Source organism: Pezoporus flaviventris, unplaced genomic scaffold (genome assembly GCF_033815535.1).
Source record: "Pezoporus flaviventris isolate CSIRO_AGI_PZ_B2104156 unplaced genomic scaffold, CSIRO_AGI_Pfla_v1 ptg000018l, whole genome shotgun sequence".
Lineage (NCBI taxonomy): Eukaryota > Metazoa > Chordata > Aves > Psittaciformes > Psittacidae > Pezoporus > Pezoporus flaviventris.
In genome coordinates this window covers 819,497-846,124 of record NW_026892566.1, presented here as the reverse complement: position 1 = coordinate 846,124, position 26,628 = coordinate 819,497, and the positions used below count along the sequence as shown (strand labels likewise).

General features: G+C 44.4%; 1 protein-coding gene across 5 annotated transcripts in view; it reads right to left on the bottom strand.

The window, feature by feature from the left end:
- Positions 1-26,628, bottom strand: part of LOC133270113 (PH and SEC7 domain-containing protein 3-like) — a 106,922-nt gene that overhangs the window by 29,071 nt on the left and 51,223 nt on the right. For 3 of the 5 annotated variants that reach the window (XM_061455003.1, XM_061455004.1, XM_061455005.1), the window contains 2 exons: positions 25,209-25,298; positions 2,447-2,490 (listed from right to left, as the gene is read on the bottom strand). In XM_061455003.1, coding sequence (XP_061310987.1) covers positions 2,447-2,490; positions 25,209-25,298 — 134 coding nt within the window. Of the gene's footprint in view, positions 1-2,446; positions 2,491-7,625; positions 7,752-11,321; positions 11,706-25,208; positions 25,299-26,628 lie in introns of those variants that run through there. The other 2 variants (XR_009743670.1, XM_061455007.1) reach the window with 2 other exon arrangements.

Here is a 26,628-nt window from a genome sequence, read left to right as displayed (position 1 = left end):
TGTATGTGATATGCTTTTAACCTTTTGAAGAACTTCAAGCCTGGAACTACTGCAGAAAAAGCAGTGTAATGCAATTCTGTCTTCCAAAGCTGTAATTGTGCTTCCCTGATGATAAAGGATAAATGAATACTCCTACTGAAAGTCTCTAGAGCACATCCGCTGATTAAGGTGTCACTTGTCTTGACTACAAAATTGGAGTCAATGGTAGCCTTTTCTTTCTGTGGGCTTCGGATCAGACTGTAATTCTACTGGAAATGGATGGCAAACCATTTAGGAAGATGACACACCTAGCTTACAAGTAGTAAAATAAGGATCATGCAGCAGTCTTCCCCCATGTTACATATTGCTGTTACCCTCCCCTGCCCATGGACTTATTAATCTACCAAAGAATGTACTGCCAGAACAGCTCTTAAACTGCTGATTAGCTCGTAAGAGAAAGTCTTAGATCCTCAAAGGGATTCTGGCTGGTGGAAAGGCATTCCTTCAACATGCCAGCATCGCAAGGGAGCCCTGTTTCCACCTTTGCCTTACCTCCCACTTCTTCCCCGTACCAGGGAAGAAAAGCAATACTCTTTGGAAAGGAAAGAGAATCTTCTCTAGTCCCATCACTGCAAAACCAGCCATGCCCCCTTCCTATATGCCTTTCTCTAAAGATGACAACAGCAGAGCAAGAGAGTCATGTGCCTCCTCTCTTTAGCTCAAGGCAGTCCTGAGGCTTCTTGGGGTGATTACTTTACACCAACCACACATCTCTACGAACGAGATGTAGAAAGTGAGGTGATGTGAAAGATGCTGCCCTCTTCTAGCCAGCACTCTCAGCCCTAAAGGTAAAGGCACAAAGTCTTCGACTATGCCCAGAATGAGCTTTGTTTCTCTGCATGTGAAGTAATTTTCCCGTCAGTCCAAGGTATTTGTCTGGACTGGACTGGAACAGACAATCGGCTCCATTGAGATCTCTGCTGGGAGAAGGTGGCTTTACACCCACATCCCAAGGCCTTATTTAAGAATGAGTCTGATTTCTCTCTTCCAGCCTGCTTGCAATTTCTCTCCAAAAAATTCATTAGCACGGGACATGGACTGGACTATGTAAACGTGAAGCAGTTACTACCTATACAGAAGAAAACTATCTCATAAATCACCTTGACTGAAGCTTACAGGAGCAAAGCCAGGCATAAGCCAGTTCCCACCTGGAGGCTGCCCAAGTGTATTAGGCACAGTATGGTCTCTTGGCAAGAGAAGGAAAACTCTGACATTGAGAAAGTCACATAATGGATTCTGCTGGGTCCAAAGTACCTGAGAGAGTCTTGCTAACAGCTCCGGTGTTGTGACATGTAAGATTCACACAGTGTATTCCAGGTCCAAGACACAGGCTGGGAAAATGTCTCCAACCATACTTCTTATAAAGCTCATCAGAAATGGCATTTCTTGGTGATTCCCCCTAGCAGAACATCTTCCTCACTACTTTGACATTACCTAATACACTCATGAACAGAGGCTGCAATCCCAGTTGAGACCAGTAGCCCTTGTGAGGCTGCACACCCTGCCCTGACAAGAAGTTCATTTGCAGATGATGAACTTGAAACAGGTAAGATCAGAAGCCAATGAGCCTGTAAGACCTATGGCAGGTGTTAGGACTTCTAGCAGGACCATGCATCCCACACATACATTGTTCTCAAGAAAGTGAGATTTCAGATATGCAAATCTACTCAGGTAAACGTCTCATACAGACAATATAGATAAAAGATGATTTTTTTTTTTATTTTACTCCCAATTCCACTGTTCTGCAAGCGGCAAAAACTAAAATAGGTCCTTCTACTCTTTGTTGGCATGCTTAGACCTCATGAAACCTAAGCACAGAGAAATGACAATTTAACACAACCAGAAATTGAAGCTCTCTCTTGTCTGCAGTATTTCCATAGTTAACAAGTGTTAGGCTGTCAAAAGCCTACGGACAGGGGGATATCACTTTGTCCAATTTATCATCTTTCATATTAGATTGTTGTCAAGTTATCCGTAGTTAATCAGGAGACAAACCAAGACAATAAACCAATAGCAGGAAACTCAATCCAAGGCATGTGTTTCTATTCTGTGGTTCTGACACAATGTACCGAAAGATAAAGGGAGAAGTCAACTTCTGTTTTATTTATGCAGTCATAGAACAATGGAGGATTTAATTTCTCTCTTTTCAGGCTGAAGTTTCCTTCTAAACGAAATGTCCTCTTTCCTTACAAATGCAGTTGACTCCTATCATTAACAATTCCCTTCGCTGGAGAAACAGATGAGGCAGTATTGCCAGGTCTTTCATTAACAGAAAAGCAAACTCATTACGTACACTAGCTGTCTTCTACGGGCTTCGTAGCCCACTTGAATGGTGACATAGGATGTATAGAGAGATTACTACAGAGGTACTATTTTTAAACTCCTAATTTCTATGCGGTATACTTACACTGCCCATTCCAGCTTCTCATTCTTGATTGAATTGTAGAGGGCCTGCAAAGAGAGAAATGAGATGGGATTATTGTTTGACCCCTGCTACACATACATTAATATCCTGAGGAAAATTACCTAATACCAGCAAGTGAGCTGTCTCTTGCCAAGGAAGTACCATAACTGCTCATGGTAACACAAATCTCATCTAAGGAAAAAATACCAGAGCACAGGGTTTGAGATTACACTTATTTCCTCAAGCAGGTTTTGTAGTTTTGTGGTTTTTTTTTTTAAATAACTGTGTTAACTTTGCAAAAGCCACAAGTCCACAGCCTTGAAATTCAAGGTCCAATTAACTGCTGATAGTCAGTGAGATGTTTTTGTCATTGACTTTGATTGAGCCAAAATTTCACCCTGTGGGCTTACCTGTAAAACTACGCCAGAATAGCTATTCAAAGTCCCTGATCCTCACAGACACCTAAATGCTTTCCCAGTTGCATACCCAGACAGAAACACATTCAATTTCTGAGTGCAAAACAAAATGAACAATAAGCAGGTTTTGGGCTTAAAGATCAATGTCTTGGACTGCTGCCTGCTAACATCATTACATTTTTAATTCATAGGAAAGATGCCAGCAGGTCTGACACCAAAGGTCACAATTCTGCTGTTGATACCAGCCTGCAAAGAAATGTGTCTGGAAGCTGACTTAAGCCTGGGTGGATATCAGAGAGTTGGCACGGATTTCTTTTGAGAGGAAGTAGGTACATCACTTGGATAAGTGCGCCTGATTTCAGCTCTCCAGGAGCTGATGCATAGGATGGGTAAATGCCTGCTATTACTACAACCTAATGGAGTTCTTCAAATAGGCCACTTGACTCAAATGAAGTATTTTGGTATGGAATGTCCCTGATTCTCACACTTATAATCCACATTTGTAATTTACCTTATATACATAGCTAGATTTACTCCCTCTGGCACATAACTCCTACACAGCCTCAAAATATGTTAACGTGTAGAAGAACTGTTGGTGCACACGATTACCAAAAAGTAGCACATCAAGTATGAACAAGCCTGAAAATCACATACTATAATAGCTATGACATGTTCAACAGCAACATTAACATTTAAATAGCCTTAACTCTGACCCAAAACAAAAATAATGTGGAAAACTGACGAGCTGAAACTAGTCTTGTGCATATGCCACAGCTGAACTTGCAATGAGAATCCCATGAGCATATCCCACTGCTCATCCTGTGATCCACTGGCTCCTCTCTGAATCTTGCACAAGCTATTTGACGATCCTAATATTCAGTTCTGTGAAAATCTGTCTCGATTGAACATACACAAGCAGGTCAAACATACTGGTACAACTTGCCTCACGCTCATGCTACACATGCAGCAACTTTTAGTCAGAGTGTACCATAAAAGTAGGTTTCTCAGAGTAACAGAACAGATATGACCAACAGGAGGAATTATCCCACATCCTACTTATACTGAGCTACAAGAGAGAGGTCTCCTAAATGCTAACAAGGGCTTTGCTGCACTATTCATAGCAGTACGATAAAATATTTCCAACTCTGGAGTTTTCACTATTTCTATATATCCTATCTTCTCTAAACTTGTATAAGAAGCTCCGATCCAAAGGCAAACAGCTGAAGGTGAAGGAAAGGGCATTGCTGGCAGTTTGTAGGCACCTCACTTAATTTTCAGGTGACAGCTATCAAGAGATTTTAAGACCAACCTACAAAAAGAGAGCAAAAGAAAGGGCTAATATTTCTCCTACCATGCAGCCAGCAGCCCAGGAGAATTACACTCAACTCCATTTTTCTGCACAAGCTGATGCTGATTCTCTGGGGTCACTCAACATTTTCTACTAGAAGCCACTATATTTATAATGATTTGGCCAGAGCCCTGATCTTATTCTTTGACTTGTTCTTTATTTCCTACTATGATTAAAATATTCTCTTACATTTTGAGCCAGAAAACTACTTCCAAACATAAGGCAAAGAGGCTGCATTTTTTTCCCCAGTTGCCTTCTCATTTTTTCAGAAGCAGCATTTTTCTTGCAGGCTGGTTGGATGAGCTTCTGAGATGTAGCAAAAACCTGGCCTGGGGTACCAGAAACACCTTTTGCTGCTCTCTGGCCCAAATGCCTACAAGATTGTGTCACAACCTCTGAAAATGAACACCTGCCCCAGGCAGTACTGATTTTGATCTGATTTTGCTAAGGAAGTCCCTGGGGATCATTATGGCCAAAGATCAGGACACACTTAAGCAGCACTCCAGATTGGCTCAGGAAGAACAAATGCCCCAGGCTTTTGCCTTGCAGCAAGTGACACATACTTGTCTTGATCTTTACTAATGAGTCAGACTCCATCTTCATTCTTTAGGGAGGACACCAACCCAGTCCTTTGGCATACATCTGATGAAGGACACAGTATCCCCCATAGAGCACGAAATACAGCCTCTGAGAAAGTCTCTGCTATTTACAGAAATGAAAGAAAATCCTACACAGTACCCACAGCCCAGGAAGCTGTGTACAGGGCACATTTGGTGTGTCCACAGAGTGTGTCCAGTGAGACCTCAGTGAGCAGACCTCTCAAGGGATGAAGATACATGAGTTCTTGTGCCTGCACCCCCAACCCAGCTCTCCATCAGAGACTGCTGCCAGGCTGCACACTCACCACCTGTAAGAGCTGCTTTATGTTCTTTCTCCAAACCAATTTATGCTTTAACATTTTCCTGGTGTCTACTGGGCTCTTGCATGATCCGGGGAAGAAAATTTTCCTCCTCCCATGTTTTGCAACCAGTGGCAGACATGTACAGCACCTGTTCTGTCATTTAATTCATAGCTGTTTCCCAAGGCAGCATTCAGACAGCAGCTCTTTTCAGCAGCCATTTCTCCAGAGTATGATTAAATCAAACAAACTTGGAGGCAAGCACTTAAATGCTTCACTAGATTGCAACAAAGCTGATCAGAAATTATGGTGGGGACATGACTTTCACTATACTTAAGCAGCTGCAAGGACATATTTTATTAACTCACGTTTTCTCTCTGGGACCTGGGAGCAGGGGGAAAGCTCTGCTTTAAAGTACTCTTACACTTTGACAACAATCACAGCTTCTTACCTGCTAGCATGGCAAGTGCTTGGCAAATTTGCTGTCTAAGCTAGAAAACTGGAAGCTGGACCACAACAGGGAATACCAGAACAAATACTGCATGAGTCTCATCTTCCAAGCTGGACCAATACCACTTGGAAAGGGGAGAGACTTTCTATCTCTTTCAGCAGCCAAGGCTACTGTAGGCAGGATCCACCCCCCCAGCTACCAACTACTCAGCACTGCTTCAACCCTTAAGTTCAATTACCAAGACCATGAGAACCTTACAGCTTTCCCCTCTCTGAGAACTGCTGATCTCTGGGTCCACCACACCTGAAGCTCAGCACTGCTCTAAGCTCCCTGGAGAAACTAATGCAGTTTTGAAATAAGAATAAAAGAAATTAACTGCTGTATAAAACAAAACAACAGGGAACATCCTCCAATTTGACTCCTGCGCACTGCAGTGTAAAAAATAAAATAAAATTAAAAAAAAAAAAAACAGAATTTATTATGTGTTTGTGGGATTTGTTTGTATTTGTTCACAAACTAGGAAAGAGACTAAGAAATTTACACTTTTTTCCTTTTTCTTTCTTTTTCTAAATGGAAGGCTGCAACTCTGTGAGAAACTGCCAAATTCCTTCTCCATTTTCCCTTTGATAAGCAGGTAGGTCAACCAAAAATCCAGATTTCCATAAGCTCTCACCAGTTGATAGTTTTATTCCAATTGGAAAGAGAAGCAAAGCTATGCAGGGAGTGCTTTGAAAACTCCTGTTCATTTTACAAAGCTGGCAAGAGAAAAAGGTCACTTGCCATCCTCACCTCCCTCAAAACCTTGTCACATGCAGGAACCACTGGACCCATTTATACAGGCAGCTCTCGGCACCTGCTGACTGCTGGCCATGCTGTGAGTCAGCCTCTGCATGCTGAAGCCCTGAACAAAAGAAAGGCACAACCAGGTGTACTTACAGGGACAAAGCCATAACGAATTACCCAGATATGCATCTCAGTAAATCACAAGGCTGGCTCTTGAAGCACACTACTGACTTTCTATACACACTAGCCCACCCAGAAAAGTCTGCCAAGAGAGGAAGGAGTACACCACAGGTATTTCTTATATCTGCTCTGGGCACAAAATAGGAGCCAGAAATGCCTGAGTGTGAGTAGCTAAATGGGCAAAACCAAGTTCAGAGAGCCAGCAGGGATGACCCAGACTGTCTTCTCCAGCTTGTGCTTCCCAGGCTTTCTGCTCACACCCAGTTCTACCCTGGTTTCATAGAATCATAGGACAGTTTGGGTTGGAAGGGACCTTAAACTTCATCTAGTTCCAGCCCCCCTGCCATGGCCAGGGACACCTCACACTTGACCAGGTTGCTCAAAGCCCCGTCCTACCTGGCCTTGAACATTGCCAGGGATGGGGCATCCACAGCTTCCTTGGGCAGCCTGTTTCACTGCCTCACTACTCTCACAATAGAGAATTGCTTCCTTATATCTAACCTACATCTCCCCTGTTTAAGTTGTTGTTGGGGGAATGGCCATCTGACCATTACAGGCGATACCCTGAGTGGCTTTTGCTGCCCATGGGACAGGGATGCACTTGTGCTCTCTGACCTAAGCCACCATCCCCTGCAGCCACTGTGAGAAGAAGCCTTGCCTGGGGACATTTCTTCTTTCCCTCCAGCTTGTAATGGCATGGTTGATCCCAGCCAAGGAAGCACCAGTCACAGCCCTGTGCAAAGGTGTGCTCAGTCTTTGCTGTCATAAATGCTCAGTCAGAAGTTCAGCATCTCCCCCAGCTGCTCACACCAGTCCATTGGCTCTATGCTGGGATCACAGCTGTCAGCCAGGCACCACACCCAGCTCCCACTATACATGGTTTATCAGAGGGAGAAAAAATAAGTAGCAGAACTCTATAAAAATAAAACTGGTTACAGAAGCAACAGATACCAGACACCACAGGTGTCTGTATGCAGACCTGACAGGTGTTAACGTGTCCGTCCTTTGTACAAGGGTGTATCTCTCTATCACTGCCTTCTGCCAGGTTTGGATGAGGTGCGACACATCACTATATACCCCTCCCGGTTTGATGTTTCAGTGATTACCTGAAGGCTGACCTTCTCCAGGAACTGTTGCAGATCTACACTACTTCACCATCCCCCATTTGCCACCCTCCCTCAAAATACCGATCTTCAAATATTCTCCTGTCCTCATGCACAGATCTGTAACACCTGGTGAGGCAAGGATAAAGGCTCTGATCACTGAGTGCCTGTAGCTCCTTGCCAGGCTCAAAGCCCACATACCCCAGTGTCTTGTGCATTTTCCCCTTTCTGATGATGATGCAGCAAGGATGCTGGAGTAGTACCCTGAGAAGCCCATGGGTTAGTGCACAGCACGGCATGTCTGCCGATATCGCTCTCAATTTCAAATTCTACTGGTTTGTACAACAAACGTTCTTCTAACAAGCCAGCATACATTATTCATAAAACAGCACAGAGCTGTTCAGCAGCATATGGAACTGATGAATGTTGTTTTGGTGTGGGTGGAGATAGGGTTGATAGGAATGTTTTAGGGGGAAGGAAAGGAGATCATTTCACCCAGGGAATTTCAAGTGCGTCACCAACTGGAGGAGAACATTTCTAAGAGAAACTCCTCTGTTAAAAATCTGGTTTGTATGGAGAAGGAGGAGGAGGGGGAGAAAGGAAAAAAAAGGAAGGAAACATTGTGCCAGATATATCATCATAAAAGAGAAAAGGATGGTTAGCTGGGGCTCCTGAGAGCCAAGAAATTAATGCTACAGAAGAAATGCATCCTCTGTAAAATTGATACATGGGGGCTGCTAGAAAAGATTTGTTCTGTACTTACTGGAGTGTTTCATCAGTGTTATTGGTAAAGACAGCATGCTGAATTATTATGGGTGAACAGAAGAAAGCCTAGGGAAGTGTTTCTCAATAGTAGAGCACCTACACAGCCTATTTCAGAAACTGTTTTATTGGCCCCGTGCATTCGTAGGCAGGACAGACACAGGCACTCTGCAATTCTGACCATGGCTGCGGAAAAACAGTCTGTCCAAAGAAGAGACTGCTGAGCACACTGGGTCACACAGACGATCCTAAGGTCCTCTGACTCATCTTGCATGCAACCAGAGAACAACGGTACATCAATTCACAGCATCCTTTTAGCAGGTTCTCCTGCTGGCGTGAGGCTGTGGTACCTACTGATAATACACTCCTGGGATACATCAGGTCGCGGAGCCTGTATGCATAAGTGCATGTGTGTATGTATATATGTGTGCAAGAAGCACTACCTGATGTTTTTCAAGCAGATGATAGGTCCCTGGGCTTCTTTGATGCTGGCAGCAGGCAGACCTCATATGCAGGCACCACGTTGGTGCTTTGTTCACACTGTCTAGAGCATGATAGTATTTAATACCCTCTAGCTCAGCAAAATAGGCTGAGTCACACAAGTGCGAAGTATCAGATGAGTATGCTTCTGAGGCACAAATGGGTTAAATCTATCTCCTGTCCTTAGTCAGCTGAACCAGTCATGGAAACAGGTCTCGAGCATTGTAATTACTTTGTATGGAGAGCAGATAAAATACAAGGCAGTCCAGACACAAAGTGGGAAACACACTGATAAAAATATGGAAGAGGGCAAGTCTACAGATCATGACCTGCTTGAGACTGGGGGATCTACCCGGTGCCACTGCCCAGAAAGCCCAGCCTAGAACTAAAAAAAATCTCATGAGAGGCGATGTAAAAGCACAGACACCCAGACTTACACTACAAAAAGACCTCCTTTTCCACGATGCACATTGGCAACTTCCATGTCTTTTTCACCAACACATCAGTACAGAAGAGCTAAAGCTCAAATATAAATCAGTTCTCTAAATCAGTGACATCTTAGCAAAATAGATGGGCAGACAAAGAACACAAGGGGGAACAGACGTATGGAAAGAATAAGACTGCCCAAAATCACAAGACCAATCAGTGGCAGAGCTGCTTGTCATCTTGTCAGTTGGGCAGGCATCACTGATGGGCATGTGGGAATCTTCTCAGCCCTCCGTAACACAGCTTCTACAGGTCTTAGACGCTACAAAGATACAAGTACTTCTGTATGAAATAAGGAAACAGCACTAAAACCCAAAGCTGCAGAATGCTTCCCAACTTACGGAGCTAGGCAGGAGAAGTGGGTATCTCACACAGCACTCAGGAGGCAGAAATACAAATCCCACAGATGGAGGAACATAAAGCGTTCATTACTGCAGTAGCTAACTAACTGTGTTAGACACCATCCCTGCCCTGGGGACATTACACCATAGACAGTGGACACAAAGCCTGGGAGAGAGAACAGAGGTACAGAGATTATGTGATTCACTCAATGTCTAAAGACCCAAATTTCCACCACATGCAAAGATTTTTTGTACATAAATCCTCTCACTGAATACCATGCAGTTACTTCCATGCCTAGTGTGAAAGTGATCACAAGAGCGAGGTCCCAGAGCATCTGCAAGATGCAGCCTTTACTTTGGCATTTGCTGAAGTAGCAGATACTGCATCAGCAACAGCCTGAGAACGATGGCCATGCTGTTTCTCCCCCACAGCCTTAGCAATACACTATTTCTTAGTTATGGTCAATAAGACCCTCAAAAAAGAGGTTTCTGAAATTGGACTAAATAGAGTACTTCATTTATTTTATATGCATCACTCTGTGATTACAGCTTTGCAGCTGAGGCTCTGAAATAACCATACAACCTGTAAACCAGCAGAGAGTGATCTGCTAGGAACTACTGTGCAGAATTGGATTCTTTGCACTGTAGCAGAGGAGGTATCCCTCAGGACAGACAGGAGATTAAGGAAAGGAACAGTACAGGAAGATCCATGCATGTGTCTGCTTGTTTGCACACACATGAACACAAGACATGGTTAAATGGCTTTGGCTGATGCCCTGAAATTTTTCAGCCTCATTCAACACACCTTTGAAAATGGTGCAAATATATCTTCTATTCCCAAGGCAGAATCAATTTGGAGCAGGAATGAAATTAGAGGCATATTCAGTCACTGCATAAAGTTCATCCAGCCCTTGGAGATACGGAGCACCTTTGGGAGGCAGACAGCTATTAAAGCTCTTGCCAGGGGTTCCCGGGTGCCTCTCAGTTATTGAACAGGAGTGAGGAATGAGGAAAGAAGAAATACTGCATGGAGTGGGGGTTGCTTGCCTAGGGATGGGCAAGGAGATGCTGCACACAGCCACCGTAGCAGCTGGGCACAGCCTGTGCTTCCAGCCGCTACAATATACTAATATATTCCTATAAACACACAAGTGATGCCTTCTTAATAAACACTTGATGGCAATATTTAATCATGCATGCAAGAGAGATGATATTTTTACCTAGCACCCACACCTACTGAACCAGAGCTGTAGAGAAGGAGCAAAAACTATTTTTCTATGGAAGAGCATTCCCATTAAACAGATTATCTCAAGGACATCACTTGCCAACTCCGGCAGCTTTCCCAAGAGCAGATATCCAATTAGTATTCTCCCTAGCAAGTTTTTACTCTTTACTATTGCACCAAGCTCAGTGACAGAGCATTCCTCCAAGAACTGATCAGTATCACACACCAGACCTTTTTCACCTTCAAGTCTCCCCTCAAACCCAGAGATTTTTTCTCTGACCTGACAGCAATTCTGTGATCACTGCAGATCATTCAGAGACCTTAATTCCTGCAGAGCATAACAATTTCAACACTGTCACCTCCACTCCCAGCCAAGGGAAACACTATGAATATTTAGTTATTTACCTTGCTTTCTTTAGTAGAAAACTCAGAGGAGTTGGAGATTTTCATAGACTTTGACCGATGGGACTGCCGCCAGAGAGATTCTTCTCGGGAGTATTTCACCGAACCTGTGGCTCTCACCCGGACTTTGCTGGTGCTCTGAACACTGTTAACTCCAATCATTTCCAAAAGTGAGTGTATGGGATGGGAAGAAGAAATGCTAATGGCACTTCCCAATCCCCTGCAGAGGAACTGGAAAAGGTTACGTCTGGAGAGCCCAGGCTCAAGCAATCAGTGTTTGCTTAAAACGCACTAGGCTGTTTCCTCCAGCATCTTCAGGCACACTCTTTGGAGCCAGCCTGATTGTTCCAGGCATTGCTCACGTCACTGGATGGTTGAGGGGGGGAGAGAGGGGGAAGAGAGAAAAAGAAAAAGAAGAGGCTGACAGAAACTCCTCCCCTGCTCCACTCCCCTCTCCAGCAGCATCAACTCCCCCTTCATACACACACCAACAGCGACAGAGAGAGAGGTGGAGAGAAAGATGCTGGAACAAATGCCAGCAGATCAAGCAAGAGATTCATTTTCAGTTCACACGGCCACACTTCCCTGCCTGCATCAGCCTGCCATGCTCATTACTGCCTGCAATAACAAAGGACACTGTAAAAAGAGTCTTCAATCACCTGCCAGCTACAGGCTTCTGAATGTGAGAAATATGGATGGATTCCCAGCACACTGGAGAATCAAATGAAAACCCACAGCACCATAACAAAGTTCTGGCAAGCCCCAGAGAGATGACCCAGCAAACCTCCACAACTCTAAGCATATGCACTCATTAGCCAGAGTCCTTAGGGTGCCTTCCCCAGGGATAAGGGACAGCAAGATCACTCATGCTGTACAAGGGGCTTAGGAGAAAACAGTTGACTTTCCCAAGGTGATCAGTGGAAATCAATGGCAGAGCTGTGAGCAAGCAGCTGGGAACCCATCTCCTTCCTCAGCATCCAGAGAGCTGTAGCTCCATGAGCAAAAAAAGCACCCTCCGCCAGCAAACTCCACTGAGCTTCCAAGCAGCACCCTCTTCCTCCACTGCAGGAAACCCATGCCACACAATGATGGGAGGGCCACTGCCATGGCCCTTGCACACTTTGCGTCAAGCACACCTGGAGCCGCTCTTCCCCATGCAAAGGGTGAGGAGGCCAATGCCAATAGCAGCCAGTGCTCTTGCCACGGTGGATGCCCTCTGTAAGGGAGAAGAGAGGTGTTTACCCCAAAGTTGCAAAAGCACCATCATTTCTGGCTCCTGGAGACCCAGAGCACAGCAGACTGTGCATTGCCATGACAACCTCATCCGATGAGAGAGAGAGAGATCTCTGCTCTGCTCTGCATGGGGTTGTGGCAGCTGCCACAAGCCGGGCAGGTGGAGCAGCTCCTGCAAGCACCAAGGCAGAAGTGTGTGATGTGGATATCACTCTGAACTCAAAAAAGGCAAACAATTTGTGCAGAGGGAGCACGAGGAGATGGAGCTCACAGCAGGCTAGCACCAGGTTCAGCAACCTGCCTGAGCCTAAGCTAACTATGAGCCGGCAGTGTGCCCTTGTGGCCAGGAGGGACAATAGTATCCTGTGGTGCACCAGGAATGTGTCTACCAGGTGGAGGGAGGTGATCCTCCCCTTTATTCGACTTTACTGAGGTCACATCTGGAGTACTGTGTTCAGTGCTGGGCTCCTCAGTACAAAAAAGACAAGGAGCTACTGGAGAGGGTACAGCAGAGGGCTACAAAGATGGAGCATCTCTTCTGAGGAGCGGTTGCAGGAGGTGAGCCTGTTTAGTCTAGAGAAGAAAAGACTGAGAGGGGATCTCATTAATGTATAAAATATTTCAAAGATGAGTACCAGGAGGATGGTGCCAGACTCTTTTCAGTGGTGCCCAAAGACAGGACAAAGAGCAATGGCCATAACCTAAAACACAAGAAGTTTCACCTCAACATGAGGGAGAACTTCTTTACATTGAGGGTGTCAGAGCACTGCAACAGGCTGCCCAGGGGGGTCATGGACTCTCCCTCTCTGGAGACACTCAAAACCTGCCTGGACACATTCCTATGTAACCTGCTCTTGGTGGCCCTGACTTGGCAGGTGATTAGACTGGATGATCTCCAGAGGTCCCTTCCAGCCCTAACGATTTGTGACTGTGTGCCACTAACCCAGTAGACTAGTCTGGGAGGACACCAGAGCCTCTCATCCCACCCCACCACAATGTAAAGGGAGCTGCAAGTCTGCGCACGCAGCCAGGGACAAGGGGTCACTGCCCTGACACGCCAAGAACACCCCACACTGAAACACACTTGGCAGACAAAAGGTGGGGGACAGGGCTCCACTCACACCCGAGTCCCATCCAATGCCAGTCAAGCCATGCTAATGCACAGCAAGAGTCTGCTCGCTCAGCGCACAACAGCACCCAGGAGTAGGTAAGAAGCAGATGAATTGAGTGGGCTTTTCCCCTGGTTATATCTTCTCAGCCTCTTCCAATCAGGGATTTACATCCTTCGTGGGCAAGTGGCTAGACAGCCATATTATGGTCCTAACTGCATTTCTGTTCATAAAAGAAACCGCTGCATCCCCAGTATGCAGCAGCCCTTTAGTCAGCAGCCACCCTTTGCTCATGTTACTCTCAAGGATGCTACAGGAGCAAATCCTTTCCATATATTGCAATAGGTGTGGACCATGCTGAAGGACAATGTTTAAGTGCAACAGTGAGCAAGGAACCTAAATATCAATATAAAAACTGTCCTTGGTGTGAGAAACTTCTGATTCCCCACTGATCCTGCTTCTGTCCTGCTTGAGGTACAGGCTTCTTCCCACTTGGCAAACAAGAAAAGCTCATTTTCACTTCCATGACAGTCAGGTCTAGCAAACCCACCCCTATCTCGTACATTATGATTAAATTCCAGATGTGCTCCAGGCTTTTTACACAAACCTGTCATTGGTAAGGGGTACCTGAAGGATCAGAGGACCCTTTTTCTCACGCAACAAGCAATTACATGCTTTAAGTTAGTTGTGCCACTTTCCAGAAAATGTTTATGTTACTTAACCTGTCTGAAATTATCCTCTGTTAGTGGAAAAGCTTTTCAAATAAAACCTCTTCTTAGAGGAAATTTTCACTGAAAACAGCTCCAGATGAGCTAAGCAGCAGGTCCCAACAGGTGCTACGTAAATGGCCACAAATCACTCCCTATCCTCACAGCCCCCCGCCTAGCTGATTATTCTTGTTCTTGGATTTATAAGGCCACCTCCCTAAGCACTCTCAACATCTGAAATAATTATATTCCTTAAATATCACGCACGGACCTAGGCCAACGTGAATTACTCAGAGCAATTTCATTATTAAACACAAGCTAGACTGAATCACAGCAACATTTCTGTTGCCTGCAGCTTAGCACTATCACTGCTGCCTAAGTGCAGCAGTCCTCTGCGTAGCATCTTCTGAACTGAGGTCAGCAGATCCTCAGGCAGGACAGGAAATCTTAATTCACTAGGGAACAGGTCGGGTTCAGCTGTAACCAAGCAGCAGTCCAAAACGCTCTGGGTGACAGGCTGCATCTTGTTCAATTTTATTTTTTATTTTTCCAGTGGTATATTGAAAACTCTTTTCAGCTCACACTCTCCTCAAGAGAGAGCCTCCTGAGATCATGCTTTTGAAGCCTTAAATGTCTTCAGCTCAGGGATTCAGCCCAGATTTCCTCAGTGCCCCTTATTTTCCTCTGCAAGTGATAATACACCTTGTACTCCTGACAGAGTCACTAGCCTGCGTATATAGCGACTGTCATCTTGTGGAGAGAGACCATTCTTCAATGTTAGAGAAGTCCCACCATTTTAGAAATCAGCATGCACACAGGATTGATTTCTGTCTGTAACTGAGCAACAGGGATTTCTGAGGGAGAAGTGGGTTGTTAGCATAAATAGAGGGACAGAAAGGATTTATTGTTTTTTTTTTAATAGAAGGGCTGAAATTACTGTGCAATACCAGAAAAATCAAAACTGTCCACACCAAGGAGAGCCTCCAGGTGTGTCAAGAAGACATGATCTTCCCCTGGATCACAGCCCAGAAAAGAGGTGGTGGGAAAGGGGCAGAATGCAGGTATTCAGTCAGTATTTAGTCCGAACAGTCCAGTGACACCACTGGGGTGACCAAAAGAATGGAGACTCTGTATATGGACCTTCCCTACCAGCACCTCTAAGGAACAAACCACAAACCAGTAGAAGAATTTGAAACTTCGGACCAAAACAGATGTAGGAGAGGAGGAAAACCAGAGTGTCTACTATTCCTTCCATCCCACTCTTTCAAAGTCACCCAAAAGCTTTCTACCTGTCACAGGCACTACAGCAGACTACATCACCCATAGAAGAAACAGGCAGCCATTCCAATTAACTGTGCAATAAACTTCTTCCCTCCTATTCCTCCTATAAGTTTCCCTGGAAGGCCAAACATATTCAGCCCTTTCTTGGTTCTCCTAAGTCATTCAGCAAATCAACAACAGAAGAAGAAAAGCTATGGAATTCAAAGAGAAATTCAATACTGGCTTTCAGGGACCAAGCCCAAAGACTGCACTATTGTGTCTAAAGAACTCCAATGTCCTAACACAAAGCCGCAAGAATCCATTAGCATCATTTATGCCTGATCCCAGTGACAAAAAATACCAACAACAAAAGCCAACAAAATGCATAAACACGCACACATCAATTACGTAAAATATACTCTCAAGAGCCAGTAACATATTGGTACAGCACAGAAAAGCAGCACTTTAATGCTGGTAATAAATACTGTTTGTTAAATAAACAATATTAAATCTTTCATAAGATTGCTTTCCTTCTTCCTTCACTGTTGATTCTTTCTTCTCTCCAAAATGGACAGGGAGAGGAAGGTGAATTCAGCTGAATAAGCTACTCATACACCATGGCTACAGAGCTAGAGCTTAACAACTGATCAACAGTAACATTATTGAACTGACATTCCTCTGATATTAAGATAATGATTTCTGTGGTCTGCTGACTAGGGGGAGCTGACAATCAAGATTAAATCTAAATGCCTCCAACTGCCATCCCTGTAAACAGCAGAAATACTAGAGCAATCCCTTCATTTCTACATGCATAAGCAGCCAGGTCAAAAGGAATCCTAAAAGGGTAACAGCAGGTATGCTGGGAAAACAATATTGAGTTAAGATTTCAAAACGGTTAACCAAAATTATCCACCTAGCTGCTCGACCAACCACAGTGCATTATTACCAGGCATTTATGGAGATCCTGGGATTTATCCCAGTCTGAATTTGCCAACAAAAAACATCTGTTGATGTCCTTGAGAAAGAATCACTCATTTTCTTATAGTTTATATTGTAGTACACCTGTGTTATAGGCTCCAAAGGAATCCCTGGGGACGACTCTGATTTCTTTTACAACACGGAAAGTAATCCTTACAATGTAAGCAGTCAAATTACTACAGTCCAGAAAGCTATCCCATGTCAACTATGCTACTGTAGCTGCATAAGCATGTGCTCTTAGACCACCTCAACTCATAGCATCAGGAAAACACAAGCATTGCTCCTATGTCCCCATGAGGGCAACTGAAGCCTGCATGTTCTACTTTAATTGAGAAGCAAGCTAAAAGCACATCCACAACCAGCTGGCTTGGGATCATAAATACAAGTCTTTATTACTGAATTTTTACATTACTAAGCCCCTAAAAGCAAGCTGAGTAACAAAACTATATTGGCTAGTGGAAGACCAAATCAATCTTGGTATCACTGTATCTCTCTGGAATCTTGCTTCATCTTGAGCCAAAAGAAACCATTCCTAAGATAAATGCCCTGCTGAGAGTGGTGGGAGACCACAGGTTTAATGAAAATAAGCTCTTTGATAAATAACAGGGATGCAAAGAATTTTGCCCCCTTAATCCTGATTAGCATTTCAAATGAAGAGATGTCATTACTCATTTTCCTTTCCTTGCAGCATACCTGAAAGCAGCTCTGTGTCACAGACTAGCTGTTGTGCTTCCTGGCAAAACACTACAGTCTCCAAGGGAAAAAGTTTCTCCTCTTGAATTTCTCTTTTTAGGAAAACTATCCTCTACTGTCAACAGAGCTGACAGAAATTAAGCGACCCGTACAGTAGGTACGAACTAACACAGACCACCAAGTTCTTTAAGTTAAAGCTGCCAAACATACCTACAGCTACAGCAGCACCTCAAACAAATCAATAAAAACACCAAAGCCCCTAAAAATATGCACAGTTATGACAGAAATCCACAGGGGGTGAACCAAGCACTGGTACAAAGCCTCCCAGTTCACTCAGATCAGCTGCAAACAACCCTTTCCTCTGTCCCTGCAGTGGGCATGCTTAGAGTTAGCAACACTGAAATAAAACCTTCAACCACCCAGCACTCCCCCAGAGATGTGCATACAAAACCAAACACCCTTCAATGCTTCCCTCTGATTCTGACAGCAAACACAATAACAACACAAAGGAAAGGAGAGGGGAGAAGGAGTGGAAAGGAGGAGAGAAAATTAAGGCCACCCTGAGAACTACACAGGTTTCATGTAGGTGTTGTCTATGACTGCAAGTGTTGCACCATAGAAGGAGCAGCTCCGGGAAATAGGCTTACTAACTTTTGACATCTTTCTTCAAAAATGCATGAACCTATGGAGTGATGTTCAGCTGTCTTGCCCGAAAAGCAGGCAAAATCCTTCCTAAGCCCCATGACTACTGCCAAAGCCCATCTGTCAGCAGGGCAGAAAATAGGTGGCTTGGGTTTGCCCCGTGTTTGTACCAGATCTTACGAATACTTCATAACCGAAAGAAGCATGACTTAGGAAGGAAATTAAATGTTCCACCTAACATCACAGGAAAGAAGGAAAAAAAAACCAAAACCCAACAACATTTAAGGAGCAACCTAGCACTCTTGCTTGAAAGAAAACAGTGTAACTAGGTCAGAGAGCGACTATTACAAAGCCATTTGAAAAGTGTGATGATAAACAGAAGGAAGGAGTACCAAAGACTTATAAAGCAATAATTCTAAAACTGATGGAAGTAATGTTTTCTCCTCTTCTTTCTTTTTTTTTTTCATTTTTAAAAATATGGTATAAATTATATTCCTACTCCTCCTTCCCTCGAGTTGCAGCACAGAACTTAAATTTCAAGCAGATCAGTGGGTGGAAGATCAAAGAATGTTTTTCAGAATTTGTTTTCTACCTACATGGAGGTGGGAGTAATATGTCATAGGGACCAAAATGTATGTGTGACATTGTATTAGAGATTTCCCAGCTCAAAAAGTGCCCAAAATTCATGCTTTAAAGTGGCAGAGCACATCATTCCTGGATACTACCAGTCTGTATCCTCTGCACTGACAGCACAAGAAATGGGAAGCTCTCAACAGCTCTCAACAGTGACATTCGTCCTCAGGAGCTGCTAAGTGTTTCAGTTAAAGCAGAGGACAACTGACAGCCTTGGCTAGCTGACAGACTGGAGGAGTTAAACATCAAGTGATTCACTTGCCTGATCAACCTGGCTGAGACACTACAGAGACCTTGCCTCCACAGATGAAAATTAACCCCCCAGCCATTCATTAGGAGCCTGGTATTGAGCCATGTAATTGCAGCTAGTAGTAATGGAAAATTCTTAGCTGACTGCTTGGGTTTCACTCCTTGATAACAGAAAGGTGGTGAGCTAGGTGAGATCTTTTGAATAACAATCAGTAAGCAGAGATGAAAGCTTGAAGAAGCAAAAATAATTCTCAGAAATGCAGATCATAAAAGCAGAAACAGGCCCATCCTGAAATGCCTGCTTCCTAACAAGATTAGCAATCCCTAGTACCAGCCCTAGACCACACAAAGGAATCCTTATTCCTGCACTACCATCACAAAATTTTGTATTATAAGCCTTTCCTAAAGTTCTGCTTTCCCTGATCAGGGTCAGAGAGTTGCTGGAGAGTAGTAAGCTTCTGTTACTATCTTACGTTGCTTTCCTCAACACAATACCTGGACTTACTTGACTTGAGAGAAGCGCAGAAATCTCAGACTTTTCTCTTTACATGCATTGAAGCAGGTTTTTGGAATGCAAAAAGAAAATACACCTATTTGCATTTCAACAGGACAGAAGGGTGTTAAGGTCACTGATATCTGTGGGATCTGAAGCAATGCACACACCACCATAACCTCATAATTTTTAATTCACAGCTCTGCACAGGCTTGCTTTACGTGGTTATTACTCTCGGATGGGATGAACAACACACAAAAAAATTGCAACCCACAGGAAACAAAGGTTATTGTAGCAGAAAGTTCCTCACTGAGGATGGAGGGGAGTGAAGACAAGCCACGTGTTCCCTTCAGTCACTATGGCTCTGTGGGTCTTTGGAGTCTGAAAGGAAAGTACGCTTCCACAAACAACTGTTTAAGACAAGGATTAATGATTTTATTCTGTGTTCCCTGACTTTTATACTGCCGGATTAGACTCTGTTGTCTCCCAGCAGCTGGGAATTGCCTTCAGTAACAAATAATGCATTTCAAACAGATAAGAAATGGCTGTCCCAGAAATATTTCCCAACAAATATATTTTTAACAGGAAAAACTTCATTTGGGGGGAGAAACAAGGAGGCAAGCTGTCTAATGGAGCAGAGCCCTGGTTTCTTCAGTGGCGCAGAGACACTTGGTCTCCTCCACCCCTTCTCTGCCCATAGCCACAGGATGCTCCAGCAGTCAGCGCTGCCCTCCTGGAGTCCTTCTGGCATGCTCCCATCCACATTCAGTAATAACAGGAAGGCGGTAATTCCTTGCTGAAGAGCCTCAGCCATGAAATGGAACAAGTGCAGAGACTGCAGATGAGAGTAATTGTGGTGTACACAGCAGACTGATTAGTGTGATTTCCTCTGAGTAAAAAGTGTGGGTTGCTGGGTGGAGTGTTGGACACCTGATGCTCATTCCCTTCTCTCTGCTAAATACCTGAAATAACTGGAATGCATGAAACAGGATGCCAGTAATTCTCTTTAAATTGAGTGTTTGCTTTGGAGGACTTCTACAGGAGAGAAAAAAAAAAAAACGAGGAAAGAGAGAAGAGGCAGAAAGACAATATCAAAAAGAATATATTAAAAAAAAAATCCTTAATTAAAGTGCAGGGAACTGACAGCAAAATGAGAAAAACCCTACCTTGCAGCTTCTAAAGGAAATTCCATGTCCTAGCAATCCTGATCAAGAATTAAGATTATTTAGGAAATTAAGGAGGACTAGTTCTTCAGAAGAATTCAGCACAAGCAACTTTCACTTTATTTGGTCAGTTCATTACAGTGCTTCTCCAGGAGATAAGGGCTAGCCAGAAACCAGCCTTTGAGAAAAAGCAGATCTTTTACACAGGAATGGAATCTTATCTCCATTGGCAGCCCCTGCTCGGATGGCTCTAGCCAAGTCCCCCTGCAGAACCATCCCAGGTCCCTCAGCATGATGGAGAGGCTCCCTTATAGCATGATGGGTCAACAAAGAGCTACCACCTCTTAGCAGAAGACACACAAACAGATATGACCCCCTTACAGCAAGTGTAAACATCGTGGGGCAGCACAGTCACTAGAGTCAGCCTACATCAGAAGCTGAGTGAAGCCCTTGACTCCATGAATGAGGTACCCTGGCTACAGCAGATGCAGAGGACATTTACATTCACAGGACAATATGGGCAGGTGGCACTTAGCACACAGGCTAATGAGAGTGCCCTTCCCAGGATGCTGCCTAACAAAAGCAGGGATCCATTTCCCCAGAAGTGACTCCTTGCAGGCTCTCTATGGGCCAGAGCAGACATTTCCTCTCCTTGCATAAGAAAGGCCTTGTCGCTGCACGTTGCTGGAGTGGAGTCTCACATACCCTTGCCGGCAAGGCGACAAAGGAAGACACAGTGGCCAGCACTGTGTCACCACTTCATTCATGAGGACTGCAATGCCTGCAGGAAATGAAGCAAGTGTGCATGGCCAAAATTAGGCTCTTTAGAAGCCAATCTCATCTTCTTCTCCCATCTCATGAAGCCCAGCTTTGAAGAAGGTTATGGTCACAAAATGCAAATCCAAAGTATCATCAGTGAAGACAGTATCACTGCACCAGATTAAAGCTGGTGTGAGCACAGAAGGAATCAGCCTCCAGATAAACTGCCTCTATGCTGGTCATGAGGTTCCTGATATTGCCCCAGACAGATTTCATCTCCCAAGTAGGGAGACACTAGCCACATCCTACTTTTCTACAGGAATAAATGAACAATGATCTCGTCATGATTTTCTTAGCATAACGTTGGATTTAGTTGTTTTAACTGTTTCTGATGTGTTCAGCTCTCTTTCAGCCATGATGGTGCTGCATCTCTCCTCCAGCTTCCCTCACCATCAAATGCATCTGCAGCAGCTAATCTGGGATGTCAGAAAACTCCAGTCTGAGGAGATCATAGAATCAACAAGGTTGGAAAAGACCTTTCAGATCATCAATACCAACCATTAAGATGAGTGCTGCAACTGGGTCCCTTTGTTACTCTTGGTCCCAGTTAAGCTGTCACTCATCCCCACCTGTAAAAGATGTTAACTGTGTGATTCACCATCAGCCTTACGACTGAGCACTGAGCCCATTCTCAGTTGAGCACTGCTGCACTAACTAGAACATGGGCAGTCACGACCCTGGTATTCAGCAGTCCTTCCAAGGCTTCAACTCACCAGGACAGAGACCTTCGCCATAAGAAAGATTAAGATCAGGGCTGAGATTCACGAACATCTTGCCAGATCACAGCTTGATACTATTTGTGTGTTTGGAGTGTGACAGCTCAGAGTCAAAGGACAGAGTTCCATGAAGCTTCCTTTCCCTTGAAAAATTTCATTTTCAATAACCTTAATTCTGCCTGGATTTAACAGATATGACTCACCTTCTACATCAGCCAGACCCAGTGAGACAGGCTCCTCCTGATTTACACCAGAGAAGAGAATCATCGATTGGGATGCTGGTTCTCATTTACAAGGAGTTTGCCCCAGTCTGAATGTAAATAGGAACCCTGTAGGAAGGATAAACTACCAGCATGCACCTAAGAGCAGTACATAACTGGAAATCAGGCTACCCTCTCCATGTCTAGTCCTTTCTAGCAGCCGATGGTAGATTAATGGTATGTGTGACAAGACAGACGAACTGGAGCTAAGATGGAATAAAAGGGAAGGTACATATATCTGCCTGCCTGGCAAAGTACTGAATGTACAAACACTGCAAGCAGATCCTATGGGGAGAACCACACTTTTAATCACCGTTTGGCGTATTTGCCTTTATGGGTCCCAATTTTAAAGGCAACCTCAGATCTGACAAAAGGAACGAGGAAGAAGAAAAAAAAGATGAATCTTTGTGCAGATGGCTGTACCAAAGCGAAACTCTTTTCAGTGTTAATGAACAGGCAGCAAGACACAAGGTGAACAAGGTAATATATCAGCATTTCTCATTTCCATCTCTTGCTAGAGTAAAACCTCTATTCTCAAAGCACTATCAGCACTATCAGACACGCAAAGAATCATGTCCTGAAGGCCCTATAGTGTTTATCAAAGTGTCTTTATTATTGGGATAAACTTAAAAAACCCAAAGAGATGGCTCCTTCACGGAGCGGAGAGAAAGGAGCAAACAGATCTTACATCAGAAGTCTTCTGAAGCTGATCACACAGAAGACAAAAGCATCCCTCCTCACATGTTGGTATATCTGCCCCTTGAGGGGATATCTTCCCATCCAGACGAAATAAGTGCTCAGGGCCACACTCTGTGCTCAGTAGCACCAAGAGTGGTGGGATTGACTGAAGGCAACTGTTGATTTCTTCCTTTCAGCCAACTGTCCTAGACCCAAGCAGTATTTCCACCCTTGACTCTCTGAATTGGGCCCACATTAAGTGCTGCAGAAAGCTTTTCTAGCTCTGCCTGAGTACTACCTGCAAAGATGTATGCACTTGCTAAGACGTGTCCCTTCTTCCTTCCCCTCCAGCACGACTCAGCTTTGACCCGGGGCTCAGCAGAAACAGAGCTTCATAAAGGGGTGCAGCAGAGCAACGGGGGTGGGAGGGATGCAGAAAGGCCAGCGAGGCAGAGAAACCCACCTGCTTCCCACGGATGCGCATTACTCAACCAGTGGGTGCTTAAGACCTCACTCCCACAGGGGCACAGTGCCACCCTGTGGAAAAGGTCCTTCCTCTCCGGGCAGCTGGAGAAGGATGCAGGGAGATGGCTCGCTGCCTCTCCGATGCTCATTAGCTACACTGCTAATGCACAGGCAAGCCATATGCATTTTGGCACTGCGCTGAAGCAGGGCTCTGTAAATTTAATTTATTGAGACTAATGCAAATTTAATTTCTTCTAACTCTTTGTAATCACATATATAGTGGCAAGGTGGCTGCTGCCGACACAGTGATGTGGCTTCTGAAACACACATTACTGCTACTCACTCCACTCTCCTCCACTGACAGTTTAAAAACAAGAGGCAGATCATCAGCAGATCCTAGACAAGCCGGAGGAGAGACCAAGACTGGGTGTCACCTCTGTCCCCAAGACATGAGGGCAGCATGCGGGAAAGAGCCTCAAATACAGTGGGCCACTGACGCCGAGTTTCTTCCACCCTGCTACATCCAAAACAAGCCTGAACCTCAGTCCTTGCTTTGGGTGGGCCGGCAAAGAACCAGGATGCCTCAGTATTAGCAGGTCAGTGTTAAACACCAAGATACAGCCCCAATTGCATAATTCTTTCAGCAGGAAAACAAACAGCAGGTGAGCACCAGTGGAAGTCTTCTCAGTACACTCAGAAGGTGATTTAAACACAGTCTGGAGATCTATTTATTCAGTAAGGGCTGTAATTAGTCTGTAAATTAATCTCAACATATCTCTCTATGGCAGAGTGAGAAATGAGAATCCTTGGAAAAAGAAAAATATTAAGTGTTGCTGCTGACAGATGAACACTCTGTCAGCAGCTTTAAAAAATAAAGACATTAAATCCAAACATAAGGAAGTTGAGTTTATATTTATAACCCCTTAGTAAGAACTGAGGCAGGAGGACTTAACAAAAAGTTCCTCAAAGCGGCTGGAGAAACTAAAGAAACTAGAAATACTAGAAAACAAAGTCTGCCACTTGTACTATGCAGGTACATCTGTATTTCACAATGGGCAATTATTTTGACTTACTTCAGGAGGCATTGGGTCAGCTCTCAGATGCAGCAACCTCTCATTTTTATCTCCATTACCAAAAAAAAATATATATAAATGAATTCTAGTGTATGTGCTCTGTCTTCACTCAAGCAGACTTCTGTTTTATGCCAGCAGTCACACAAAAGAGAAATGAAACACTCATTATTACTGACAATGAAACAAGATTCGTCCTGCTTAGCCTCCCTCCCTGTTCTTCATATTTAACTCCTGCCACAAACTTAATGAACAAAATCTGAAGCAAAGCAGCCTGTGCCAGACAATACACTCTAATCTGAAATTACATCTCCTGCTTTAATGTAAAAACCCCAAAGCACCTTTGATGAAAACACACACACGCCTTCCAAATATGCAGAGCTCAGGAATAGCTTACATATTCAACAGTCAGAACCAACTGGCTGCTTCTGTCCACTGTAATCAGGAGACAGCACTCTGGGACAGTGTGGCTGCATGAGCTTACAAGACACAAGCTCTTGAGCTGGCCCTAATGGAGTTCAGTCTCAACCCTCCACGCTGCAGAAAGTCTCAATAAGTGAAGGCAAGAGCAAAAACAACAGCCTATATATGTTCTTGCAGAAGAAATGTGCCCATCACTCGTTGTGCTTGACAATTAAGATAAAGAAAATGCAAGCAAAGTGTTCTGTTTTGAACCATCTCTCACGAAAAATGAAAGCCATGTTCTGCAGTTCATTCCTTACCTTTAACAGCCCTTTCGGGAAGTCTTTGCCATCATTCATCCCCTGGAGGTTAGCAATGAACTCCTGGCAGGTCATCTTTTTCCCAATGTTCTGGAATGGATGGTGGAGAAATATAGCATCATATTATTACTGCTTTTCAAAATTAGGTAAATAAGCAACATCAGATGAAATGCACCTCCATCTCTCATATAAGCCCAAGGCAGGTAGCACTGAGAAGGCATTCCCAAGGTTACCCAAAGACGAGCATTCCTTTATGATGTTAGAAAAAGGGAAGATGCATTTGGACCCCAAGTCCAACACACCCATCCAAAAAGAATAACACCTAAATACTGGAGGGTTACGAAGAGGTGATGAATAAGCTTCCTGGTACCTGCATGGTGCCTTACAACCCCATGTCTCAAGAGGGCCTCTGATGGCAAAGCTCTACTTGTTCCTGCTGTGGGGAATAGGAAACAGTTGAATGAGGCCCTTTCCAGACTTCTTCTTATAGTTTTCAATGCTCCCTTCCAGTAGCTACTGCCCTGAGTTGCAGTAAGAAACCCAGAAGCAGCCATTACATTTTCTGATTCTTAGGCTGAGGCTGCCCTGAACGTACCATAGGATTGCCCTTTTCTCCCTGTCTAATTCTCAGAATGAAAGTTGCCCAACTGAGCCACAAACAGGAAAGGAATGGCTACATTCTTGTGGGACCCAAACTGCTCCATTTGGAGGCTTGAAGCTGTCCTAAGGTGTTCTTGGATCCCAGTCTCCATCACCCCTTAGAGAAAGTGTCTGTACTCTGTCCCCAGGGTGCTGGAAGTCCCATCATTGGCATGCGGGGAGCCTGTGAGCCATCAGCAGTGACAACACTGACTTGGTGAAAATGGAGACCAGAGCGATCTGAGGAAAAGGAAGCAGCCTGGGATGAGCTGTTAAACATGATAGAGACAGAGGGAAAATAGAGCCAAGGTATCTTTGAAGATGTCACTGCTGCCAGTCAAAACGATGTGAAGATGACTTCTCCATGGTCAGGGTATGTCTTGGCTGCAGAAATATGGTGGAAGGCCTTTGTGTGCAGACAGTAACTTGGGTTAGGATCAAGAGGCTAAATTAACACAGTATTGGAGCCCAGAGAAGGGCACCAGTTGGTAATACAGGTCATTCAATGTTACACTTACATGACAGGTTGGATGGCACATCCTCCACTTCCCTTCCATAATGTATGATCAGGGAGGGATAGAGAACCCGCAAACTTTGACCATCAGCCTCATCTAGCCACAGAGGAAGATCCCACTTCCTGTGGCTGGCATGGACCAGCAGAAAGAAGGCAGGCAGGAATACCGGAACAATGATGCACTGCTTCCCACATCAGGAAGGCTCCTGACAACACAGTCTGGCTGTAACCCTGGCTCTCTGGTTGCTAAGCTTGCAGAACACAGCT